At 39.2% G+C, this 12,702-nt stretch overlaps 1 protein-coding gene across 1 annotated transcript in view; it reads left to right on the top strand.

Moving 5' to 3' along the window:
- Nucleotides 1–10,472, top strand: part of CUNH8orf89 (chromosome unknown C8orf89 homolog) — a 17,932-nt gene extending 7,460 nt beyond the window's left edge. The window contains exons 3-4 of the mRNA XM_012811546.1: nt 2,737–2,789; nt 10,324–10,472. Of these exons, the coding sequence (XP_012667000.1) occupies nt 2,737–2,789; nt 10,324–10,472 (202 nt within the window). The remainder of the gene's footprint in view (nt 1–2,736; nt 2,790–10,323) is intronic.
- Nucleotides 10,473–12,702: the final 2,230 nt, after the last annotated feature.

The following is a 12,702-nucleotide window of genomic DNA, read 5'->3' as shown; positions in this document are numbered from 1 at the left end:
AGGCAATTCTCTTGCCTCAGCCTCCTGAGTAGCTGGGACCACAGGTGCCTGCCACAACGCCTGGCTATCCACATTCTATTTCATTGATGGGTACATTCCCCATTGTTGCATTTTAAGTTGCTTTGATGTTTTTGGTTTTGTAAATAAAACCACAATGAACGATATCATACTATAGCTTTTTTCATAATTTTTAGTATTACCTGAAGACATAGTTTATTTATGTATTTACATATGTATGTATGTGTGTATTTATTTATTTATTTATATATTTTTGCAGTTTTTGGCTGGGGCTGGGTTTGATCCTGCCACCTCCAGCATATGGGGCCAGTGTCCTACTCCTTTGAGCCACAGGCGCTGCCCTTATTTATTTATTTTTGAGACAGAGTGTGACTTTGCCACCATTGGTAGAGTGCTATGGTGTCATAGCTCATAGCAACCTCAAATTCCTGGCCTTAAGTAATCCTCTCGCCTCAGCCTCAGTGTAGCTGCGATTATAGGTCCCTGTTACAACTCCTGGCTACTTTTTCTATTTTCAGTGGAGACAAGGTCTCACTCTTTCTCAGGCTGGTCTCAAACTCCCGAGCTCAAGCAATCCACCCGCCTTAGCCTCCCAGAGTGCTAGGATTACAGGCACAAGCCACTGCGCCTGGCCTGAAGATATAACTTAAAGCTATAAAAAAAGCAAATGACTCTTTCTGAAGTAAGATTATAATAAAATAAGGCAGGATCTGACAAGGTGAAAAGAGAGTCAGCTGCTAGTAGAGTAGATGGTAAGATACCTTGAGGGGGAGGGAGGGCAGGGATGCGGAAGGAAGCGGGACCATTTGAAATACACATACAAAATCTGCTAAGGACAGTCCGTTTACATCATTATCTGTGTCCCTGGCACTCACGTTATTCTAGTCATTTTCATTGGGGGCCACAGTACCCTTTGGGAGGAGTTAGGAGTGTATAGGGCTGTCTGTGGCACTGGACTTTGTATCACTATGGACCAGTTTCGTTACCCTTCCTTCAATACATGTGATCGTCTTAAAGAAACTGGAACCTTGGATAGCACCCCTGAATTGGCTCAGTCTACCTCTGAATATGGGGTCTTCATTTTGCTTCCTATTGTTTCTACCCTATTTCAATATTTGGGAGGGGGGTTGTTCAGGATTTCCATTTGTGAATTTACTGTTGAAATTATTTCTAAACATTTTACATTGACCTTTAATGTGAATTTATTTAAATCAAAGAAGGCTCATGGAATATGTTTTATTCATGTTCTGACATGTGTTCTTCATGCGTGTGTGCAAAGCAGAATAGTGGTGGCTAAGCGACATAATTTATATAAAGTGTTTGGAAAGCACAAATGTTCTTTTCCCCGCCTTTGACATAAGTGTCTTCATTTCAGTGATTCTATCGAGAACTTGTCAAGCTGCCTGCAAGTGTTTTATTCTCCTCTGCACGCTGCACGGCGCCCTGGGAGAGAGCAGTACTGGTCAACCAGGGAAGTACTCACTGGTGTCTGTTTTGTGTACAACCCCTCCCTCTCTTTTTTTCCCCATATGCGAACATTTTATTTAAAAATTCTGATTAAAGTCCAGGCACAGTGGCTCATGCCTATCATCCTAGCACTCTGGGAGGCCGAGGGGGGTAAATCACCTGAACTCAGGAGTTGGAGACCAACCTGAGCTATAGTGAGACCCTGTCTCTACTAAAAGTAGAAAAACTAGCCAGGCGTATGGTGGGCGCCTGTCGTCCCAGCTACTGATGAGGCTGAGGCGAGAGGATCGCTTGAGCCCAGGAGTTTGAGGTTGCTGGGAGCTAAGCTGGCACCACACCACAGCACTCTACCCAGAGCAACAGAGTGAGATTCTGTCTCAACGTAAATAAATAAATAAATACAATTTAATATTTTTCCAATTTGTTTATTTAATCAAAAAATTTCAGTGAGTCTTGAAGCACACTCTGGTAATATAACTAGTTACAGTGATCCTAGAGGTGAAGGGTATTAAAAAGTTGCTGCTAACATTGATTACGTTTTGTTTTTTTATTTTTTTTTATTTTTTTGCAGTTTTTGGCTGGGGCTGGGTTTGAACCCGCCACCTCTGGCGTATGGGACCAGTGCCTTACTTTTTTGAGCCATAGGCGCCTCCCTAGTCTTTATTTTTTTAAATGAAAGCATGAGAGGTTGAAAGTTGCTGCTGACTTTTAGAGTTTAAAATAGTTAGAAGAAATCTAGAATTCTTGTGATTGATTTATCTCACCCACAACACATTCAATTATTTTGTATTTCCCCAGCAATCTACTTAGTATTTAGACCTATGCTAGTAGGAACAAATGTTAATTATGACAAAATTCAGACTGGGGTGATCGACAGGTAAAAAGTATACAAAAAAGTGATAGTTGGTGTCCAACACATCCAGATGCTATTAATTTTGGTTCCCTTCGTCATGGCATTGTCTGAGTCGTGACCAGTGAGAGTTACGACAAAAATCTATGAGAGAATTTAGACATAACACTTACCCACTGCTAAACTCTACTAACAAAAACCAAGACGTTGGGTTGGTTCATATCTGCTTCTGATTGGCTTAGTCACAACAGAGTTTCTTTATTTAACATTTATTTAATTTCCATGTCCTATCATTCAACAAATGAGTTTCATTGAAATTGTGCTGCTTGCCTCTTATTTCTTTCAAAGTTAAGGTAATCCATATTTACATGCAAGTGATTTTGTGATAATGTACAATCTAGGTTAAAGAAGCCTAGGGAGACCACGGTGGCACCACTTCAGGAGAAATCCAAAGGTAGGCGGGCTCATTCTTTTTTCCATCACATGTCTTGAGGTGCCACATACTTACCTTTTTAATTTTTATAATTTCCCTTCTTTCCTTTGATTTAATTGTCTTTGTTTTGTTACTACTTCTTTTAAGCTTTGCTTCTTTTATAAACTTAGTGGATGTTAGGCTTATTATACACATATTCTCATAATCTCAGGACCCTGGGATAGGCCCTTATCATGCTTTAGTTGGGCCATTACTAGCTTGCAAATTGGTCCCTGTGTTTTGAGTCTCTAACCTTTGAAATCCTCAACAAAAGCCTGAAACCTTGACCTCTAATCACATCACTCTCCCGAAAAAGTCCCTCACCACCCGCTGACTAAAGTATGAACTCTTTAGCCTTGCAATGAAGCCTTTACCATCTTCCCCCAACTTTCAGGTCTAGCTTTATTCTCTAATTAGTATTTTTATGAATCCTGTATATCTATGACATCCAATTACAGAAACGTATTTATATACTAACAGTTTGGGTCCCAAAAAAACTACTCTTAAGCTATTCCTAAGTCCATGGTAACTAAGTGGGTTGGCTGCAGCAAGGTATATTTCTACCATGGTCAAAATATGCGTTTGTCCTTAAAAGCTTTAAACTCAGGAACTCCCATATCCACATTTCTGATATGTTTGATCAGAACTTCATTTTTTAAAAATACACATAGAAAGGTGGTACCTGTAGCTCAGTGGGTAGGGTGCTGGCCACATACACCAGAGCCGGCAGGTTTGAACCCGGCCTGGGCCAGCTAAACAACAATGACAACTGCAAAAAAAAAATAGCTGGGCATTGTGGCAGGTGCCTGTAATGCCAGCTACTTGGGAGGCTGAGGCAAGAGAATCACTTAAGCACAAGAGTTTGAGGTTGCTGTGAGCTGTGACACCAAGGCATTCTACGGAGGGCAACATAGTGAGACTCTGTTTAAAAAAAAATACACATAGAAGAATTTGTTGAGGCAGGTAGTTACACTTTATAATGTTGCCTACAAGATGGTAGAGAGTTTCCTGTCATTCTGGTTATGGCTACAGCCCTTCTATGTGCTCTGGATTCATGGGGCATTAGACTGAGGGAACCAGAAATGGCATGTGACTCATGCATATGTCTACCACATAAGTTCTACTATAAACTCTTGGCTATTTCTTGAAGTAATTTTACCCAAAGTTAATGGTAAAGATTCTTGAACTACATAGTCAAAACTTCCATTGTGTCAATTGTGTTTTTTTTTTTTTTATTATCGTCTAAGCCAGGGTTTTTCGACGGTGGCAGTGTTAGCATTTTTTTTTTTTTTTTGAGACAGAGACTCACTATGTCGCCCTCAGTAGAGTGCTATAGCATCACAGCTCACAGCAACCTCAAGCTCTTGTGCTTAAGTGATTCTCTTGCCTCAGCCTCCCAAGTAGCTGGGACTACAGGTGCCTATCACAATGCCTGGCTATTTTTTGTTGCAGTTGTTTAGCTGGCCTGGGCCGGATTTAAACCCACCACCTTTGGTGTATGTGGCTGGTGCCATAACCACTGTGCTACGGGCGCTGAGCCAGCAGTGTTAACATTTTGAAGGAGACAATTCATTGTTGTGAGGGTCTGTCTTGTGCACAGTAGTATGTTTCTCAGTATCCATGCCCTCTACCCATAAGCTGCTGCTAGCGTCCCTCAAGTTGGGAAAATCAAAAACATCTCTAGGTATTGACAAATGTTTCCAGGGCAGAAAAATCACTCCCTGTTGAGAACCACTGGTCTAAGCACAACACCTTTAACATTATATGTTATTTGCCATCGTCCTTCAGGGTATCCAAGAATTCGTCCTTTACCTAGGTGCAACAGTTATTTCCTCAAAAGGTTAAGATTTTTAGAATCTTATTTATTTTTAATTCTTATTACAATCATTGTTATCTTTCTCTAGTGTGTTTATCACTTTCATGATTATGGAATAATGGAGTTGATAAAACACCTCCAAACAAGCCACAAAAACTAAAAATACTAAGGAAGGTTTCTATTGCTATTGTTGGTTAACAGTCAGAATTGAGTTCTTAGGAGCTTTGAAAGGTCAGACTGGAAAGTTCATAAGGTTAAATATTCATAAACTTTTCCTTAGATTTTTTTCCCTCTGAATTTCCACATACTATGAATAACTTCTATAATCAACAGACAGCCTAAAACAAAAACATAAACATTAATTAGAATACGAGATGTTTGTTTTGCATCATGAGCCAAATAATTACCTGCCTATTTTCCAACAGGGCAACTTTATGGCTCCTGTGTCTTTTCTACCTTTGTTTCTTACAGGGCCAATACTAGTTTCTTCAACAAATTGGGTCTTCAGTAAATACTTTGTTGAAAATTATTTTCCTTCAGAGTCATACAAGAAGGAAGTTCATTTATTCATTCACTAAATATGAATTAAGTATCTCAGTGTGCCAGACATTGTTCTAGGTGCTTGGGCTTTGGGCACATCCCTGCACGAAATAAAGATCACTGCTCTGCTATCGCTTGCAGCCTGTCATGAGGATATAGCCTCTGAACACTAAAAATAATAAACGAATCCATTGTATAGTATATATTATAAGATAAGTAAGTGCAAGAGAAACACAAAAACTAAAAATAAGGTAAGGGAAATCAGGAGATCTGGGTAGAGAATAGCGATGTACAATTCTAAATAGGATGGTCAGAGTAGGTTTAACTGAGACAGTAATACTTGTGCAAAGACTTGAAAGAGATGAGTTAAGTCATTCTCTTGGGGCCACCAAAGGCCCAATACAAGGTGGTGCCTGGTCTGTTGGAAGAACAGAGCCCAGTATCATTAAGTGTAAAAGATGAAGAGAAGTAATGAAGTAACTGATCATGTGGGATCTTAGACAGAATTTCTTATTTAACTCTGTTTGAAATGAGGAGCTGGGAGGCACCTGTGGCTCAGTGGGTAGGGTGCCGGCCTCATATACCGAGGGTGGCAGGTTCAAATCTGGCCCTGGCCAAACTACAACAAAAGAATAGCTGGGCCTTGTGGCAAGCACTTGGAGTCCCAGCTACTCAGGAGGCTGAGGCAAGAGAATCACTTAAGCCCAGGAGGTGGAGGTTGCTGTGAGCTGTGATGCTACAGTACTCTACAGAGGGTGATAAAGTAGACTCTGTCTCTAAAAAAAAAAAAGAAATGAGGAGCCGTTGAATGATGTTTAAAAGGAATGATTTTAATTTGATCTAAGTTTTTAAAGGATTACTATGGCAAATTTCATCTATTTCAGTAGTTACACATTTTATTTTATTTTATTTTATTTTTAGATATTTTAAATTTTTTATAAGATGTTAATTAAGCCTCATAGTCACTAAGCAATTTTTATTTTTATTTATTTATTTATTGGCAGTTTTTGGCCAGGGCCAAGTTTGAAACTGCCACCTCCAGTATATGGGGCTGGCGCCCTACTCCTTGAGCCACAGGTGCTGCCTAACTAAGCAATTTTTTTTATTTTCTATTTTTTTTTTTTTTTTTGCAGTTTTTGGCCGGGGCCAGTTATGAACCCGCCACCTCTGCTATATGGGGCCAGTGCCCTACTCCTTTGAGCCACAGGCACTGCCCCCAACTAAGCAGTTTTTAAACATAGGTTTCATGATCCTTTTGACTTCATAAGTGGAGTCATTCATCTTCAAAACATGACCAACTTCAGAATCCATTAAAAATTTGACTTAAATTATGTTTTCCAAAAGAGAGGGTTCTGTGCTAATCGTCTTTGAAAGTTTTCATATCATTTTAGAACCACATTTGCTGGAATGAACATTTCAGAGGGAGTTGGTATCATCTGAGACACAGCAAATGATGCAGCAAAATTGTAGAAGTTGTCCAACATCTTTTGTGTGAACTGAGTGAATGAATCAACTGAGGATACAGCAGTATTGCCTACAGGAGTCTGCTGAGCCAGACTAATAATTCCACTGAAATTTCAAGCTGAGCAATAGATGGAGTTTGGACAATATTCATGGCTCCTATTTTTTATTTTATTTTATTTTTTGACAAAGAGTCTCACTCTATTGCCCTAGGTAGAGTGCCATAGTGTCATAGCTCACAACATCAAACTCTTCGGTTCAAATGATCCTCTTGCCTCAGCCTCCCAAGTAGCTGGGATTACAGGCACCTACAATGCCTACTAGTTTTTCTGTTTTTGTAGAGATGAGGTCTTGCTCTTGCTCAGGCTGGTCTCAAACTCCTGAGCTCAGGCAATCCACTTACCTTGGCCTCCAGAATGCTAGGATTTCAGGCATGAGCCATTGCACCCAGCTAATAGTTATACCTTTTAAAAAATGACCTTGAGAACTTTCTCCTCTGGCTATAATGGACAAGTTTTTGTCAGACCATCTTTACCAGTAGGTAAGACTGGAGAAGCTGAGATCCTGAAGAAATAACCAAAGCAAAGGAGCCCCAGATTTTGCAGACAGTTTCCCCTCTAAGTGTTTATTCCCAAGTAGTTATGTGCTAGTCAATATTTTAGGAAATCAAGCAGAAAAGGGTTCCCAGGAGGCTTAAGAACTGAGCAGAGATTTTGGTAACATTAGCCTTTTCTGTGAGGACAGAGATGGGAGTTTTGGACTGCCAAGATGGAGGGCCCTTGGTAAACGTCCCTGGCTTTTAATTAAAATTCCTGTAGGAATTACACCTGTAATCCTGGTGCTTTGGGAAGCCAATAAAGGAGACCACTTGAGGCCAGGAGAGGAGGCCAGGGTGGGAAGATTGCTTGAAGCCGGGAGTTTGAGGTAACAGTAAGTTATGATTGGGCCACTGCATTCCAGCCCTGGATGACAGGGCAAGATTCTGTCTTAAAAAAAATTTTTTTTAATAAAAAAATCCAAAAAACTCAGTAAAACCTTGTCTGTACTAAATGAAAGTGACCTTCCTGTCAGAAGAAATTTAAATTCTCTCTGAGGACTCTAAGATGGACCAGAGCTTTGTAGCTCTTCATACACAGTGTCTAATCACACTTTACCCAGCATAGGGGGTAAGTAATGACAAAAACCAAGAGGAGAAACAGATGACAGAAGCAGACCCACAAATGGTCCATGCATCTTAGTTTGTTTGGGCTGCTATAACAACACACTATGAACTGGATGGCTTATAAACAACAGAAATTTATTTTAGTTAATATCTTAGTGACATGGCTGTGTTTGGCTTTAAATCAAGCTAAGCAATGTAATCTATACCTGGATGACCATGTGCCCAGTTAAAGTTCTGTTATGGAAGAAAGAGTAAAAAGTTTTGAGAGCTTAGCTAATGATCTGCCACAATTGTTTTGAAATTAAGATTTCTAGGTTTCTATTATAGGTATTTGGAAATGTAATTAATTTTTACAATTTGATCTTGTAGCTATCCACCTTCCTTTTTCGTTCTGTCCTTCTCTGGATTCAGTGTCAAGATTATAATGGCTTAATGGAATGAATTAGGGACGATTTCCTCTCTTCTATTTTCTGAAGGATATGACCTAAAATTAGAATGACCATTCTTTCTTGAAAGTCAAATAAAGTTTATTTGTAAAGTTATTTTGGTTGCTTATTTTCCTTGGGAGACTCTTTTAATGTTGATTCAATCATTTTAACTTTAGGGCTCTTAAGGCATTCTGATCCTTCAATTAATTTTGGTAAGTTATATTTTTTAGCAAATTTTGTTTTTTATCTAAGTTTTAAAAGTTGTTAATATAATATTTAGTCTTTGGTTTATCTGTAAGTCTTTCCCTCTTTTCCTAATGTTGTATATGAGTGTTTTTTTCTTTTGTTTGATTGGTCTCACCAGATGCTTTCCGTTTTTAATCTTTTTTTTTTGAGACAGAGTGTCACTATGTCACCCTCAGTATAGTACCATGGCGTCACAGCTCACAGCAACCTCAAACTCTTGGGCTTAAGTGATATTCTTGCCTCAGCCTCCTGAGTAGCTGGGACTACAGGCGCCCACCAGAATGCCCAGCTATTTTTTGGTTGCAGTTGTCAATGTTGTTTAGCAGGCCTGGCTTGGCTCAAACACTCCAGTCTCAGTGTATGCGGCTGGTGCCCTACTCACTGAGCTACAGGTGCCAAGCCATTATTAATCCTTTCAATGAAGAACTTCTGTCTTTTAAAAAATCTCTTCCATCATAACTTTGTTTTCTACTTCATTGAGATTTTTCCTCTTTCCTATATTATCTTTTTTCTTTCCTTTTTTCTAATTTTTTTTTGTTTACTTGTGTATCTTATATCTAGCATATAAATTTTCAACCTTCTTTACTAACACAGGAATTTTAGGGTATAAACCTCTCTTTGTACAACTTTTTCTGCATCACAGAAACGTTTTGTGAAATTTAAAACTTAGCTACAAGTTTTTAAAAATTTTGTTCTGATTTCCTTTTTGACTGAGGAATAATTTGTAATATATGTCTAAATTTCTAAATATTTGAGAATGTTGAATTTATTGCTAACAACTTCTAAGTTAATTGCATTTGTCTATATAATACTGATTCTTTGGATTTTTTTCAGGTTTGCTTAATGCCTAGAATCTAGTTATTTTGTTGCTGGAGGGTCTTTTAAAGTGTCAGGTCCATTACACTGCTAAGAACAGGAGTCCTGATCATATTCTCAACTCTCTCTGAAATTCTCACTCATATTACACCTGCAAACAAAACAAAACAAACAAAAAATAAAAACCACATGGGGGAATTGAAGACAGGGGTTTTTTAATTGACACTTGAAACTGTTTGAAATTAAATAATAGTATTTTAAACCAATGTGGGTCAGTATATTATTTTCAAATACTTATGTGTTTCTAAATAGAAATATGTTTTACATATTTCTATATTTAGAATCAATATGTAGTGATTACCTGGGGACTTTGAGTTTGAGATCAGAGTGTCAGTCCTGCTTCTTGACAGTTACTGGGTCTGTGCTCCTGGTACATTCCTTAGCCTCCACAAATTCTTTTTAAAAATCTATATTTGAGATAGGATTTGTTGTTTGGATAAAATAGATGTAAAGTATCTGACAGAGATCACCCGATAAATGTTATCTATTATTATTACTACCACTCTATAATGGAAGCTTGAGCAATGCTATTTTGGTTAAGTGAATGATTTATTTTGCTTTACAATTTGACTTAGCACTTATGGGAAATGATTTTATTTGAAGAAAATAACTTGGTAAGCATGTAAAGCATGAAATGAGTTAATTATTTACACAGATTGAGCCTTTTACCTTGGAATAAGTTCCACAGCCATCCCATGGTTTAGAAAGTACATTGCAGACTCAGATTTATTTTTATATAATTAAATGTAAGCCTTTCGTTAGTTAAGTTTTTTTAGTTACATGTTTTCTGAGGTGACTTGCTATCACTGTCACTTTAGAAAGTAAGCTTTGGTATTTGCAGTTCAAAGTGTGTGTCATATGAAGAACTAGTAGTGTTTCATAGTCATTTGAGGAACATGTATTACACTCGCACTGTATTTCATAGAATATTATTCATCTGTGCTCAACTTAATTTTAACAGCTTATTACCACCACCACCACCCCCAGGTTGTAGCTTTAGTGACCCTCTCACTGGAGCACCGTCCCAATACTTACAGAGGCTTTCCAGAATGGCCATTTTGGAATATAATACCATTCGCCAGGAAACAACCAGAAAATCAAAAAAAGGCAAGAAACAAGAACTACGAGATTGCTGATAAATTTCACAGAGTGTGATGCTTTTTTCACTGATTTTTAAAGTATATATTTTCTTTTTTCTTTGTTTTTTAATACGTGATATGATGCATAATGATTTGCATAAAAATTGAAATGTAAATAGGAAATAAATATTTTGTGTCACAGATGGAACAATTTGTGTTTTGTTAACATCACGGAGACCTTTAAGTTATGGTTTATGGGCTCGGCGCCTATAGCTCAACCGGCTAAGGCGCCAGCCACGTACACCTAAGGTGGCAGGTTCGAATCCCCAGCCCGGACCCGCCAAACAACAATGATGGCTGCAACCAAAAAATAGCCGGGCGTTGTGGCGGGCGCCTGTGGTCCCAGCTCCTTGGGAGGCGGAGGCAGGAGACTCGCTTGAGCCCAGGAGTTGGAGGTTGCTGTGAGCTGTGATGCCATGGCACTCTACCCAGGGGGACAACTTGAGGCTCTGTCTCAAAAAAAAAAAAAAAAAAAAAAAAGTTATGGTTTATGGGGACGTAAGCATGAGATAAATTATATTCCATGAATTTTATACATATCGATTATGACTTTTGATTTCATTTGCTAAATATTTTTTGAGTGCCTGTCTTGTGCGATGAAATTTACAAGCTGCTGCAGAAGCTTTGAGGAAAAAGAAGTCCTGATTGTTAAGTTACAAGGGGGTCAATAAGAACCCCTCCTTTTCCCTGCTCGAGTTTAGAAACAGTGAGAGATAAGTATTCAAGCAACACAGATCGAAATATTAGCTTGGTTTGTTGATGAAACACGGATGGGAAACCCTGTCCTGAGTGTGTGGCACCAACAGTCCTCCCAAGCCTGAGTTTCAGAATGGGGCAGAAGTAAACACTGGGTAACAACCTCAGGCTGACCTGGCCCATTAGGGACTGTGCTGCCAAGCACGACAGGCAGATCCCAGAGGGGAAAGGTGGCTGGAGAGTGATCCCCAAACTCTTCCTCAAGAAAGCCTGAGGAGTGGGGAGACGTGTGTACCTCCCAGAGAAAGGGGAGACAAGAAGGATACCAGTGACCCCAGGGAGAGTGGGTTCCAGGCCAGAAGAGGACCATAGAATGTTATAGAAGGTCAGAAACAGGGCGGTAACATCCAGTAAGATGTTCAGAGAAGGCCTCATGGAAAATGTGATGTTTGAAATGGGGCTTAAAGGCAGGAGAGATGGAGATCACCTGAGCTCGGGAGTTCAAGACCAGCCTGAGCAAGAACAAGAACCCAAAAGACAAAGAAAAGAGACAGGAGAGATGAAGGAGCAGATATTTTTAGAAAGAGAGGAAAACATAAGTAAACACATACTCTGATTTGGGAATGATGATGCATTTGACCAGAGCACAAGGTAGGATAGAGCAAGCATCGTAAATTCAGACATCTGTAGGCACCAGCCATTACCGGGAGAAGGGACACAGTCAGGTGAAGGCTGTGGTGCCTGGCACTGTTTCTACAAGTGAAGGGCACTGGCTGCCTGGCTCCTGCTCTTTGTGCCATGTAGGCCCAGCATGCCAGACATTTCAACTTTTCATGAGAAGCCAGAATCTGGATTTTTATGTGAAAACTTCCAATCAATGTATGAATCTTAGCAACTAATTTAAAATAAGCAACTAATTAAAAACTTATGAAGCCATGTATGGGCCAAAGAAAATTAACACGTGTAAGCCAGACCTGGTGTTGTGGGGCCGTTCACGTACAACTCCAGGGGAAAGGAATAGAGGGCAATGGGGCTTGAAAGACAACTCGATGACAGTTGATAGAAAATCTCCATGCTAAATGTGAGTTTAGATTTAATCTGTTTCCCCACTGGAGATTTGAGAATGAAAGTAAATAGTTGCTTCTGTGATTTGGGAAGATTTGTCCCAGTGTAATTGGTAGGCCAGATTGCAACGAGAGGACACAGAAAGTTGGGAAACCAGTTAGGAGGTTATTATAGAAATGAAGGTAAGAATCTGTCTGTAGAAGGACAGAAGCAGGAATGGGAGGAAAGGACCTTCTTAATTAGGCAGCAAGGCAGAGGACTTAAAATTGAAATGTTTGGATATGGGATATCAGGAAAGGAAGAAGCAAAATCAGATTAAATTTCAAATCATAGGAGAAGATGCCTTATTATGATGCACTGGCTCCCAGAAGGATAACCACATAAACTGAAGTGGGTGTATTTATTTGTGTTTGCATGTGAATTTTGCTTGAGATTGATGTAGATATTGCCTGTATCTTTTCAATCT

The sequence above is a fragment of the Otolemur garnettii genome, unplaced genomic scaffold (genome assembly GCF_000181295.1).
Source record: "Otolemur garnettii isolate 467f Iridium unplaced genomic scaffold, OtoGar3 scaffold00163, whole genome shotgun sequence".
NCBI classification, from domain to species: domain Eukaryota; kingdom Metazoa; phylum Chordata; class Mammalia; order Primates; family Galagidae; genus Otolemur; species Otolemur garnettii.
Note: the sequence above shows the minus strand (reverse complement) of the source record. Positions and strands in the feature narration are given on the sequence as shown.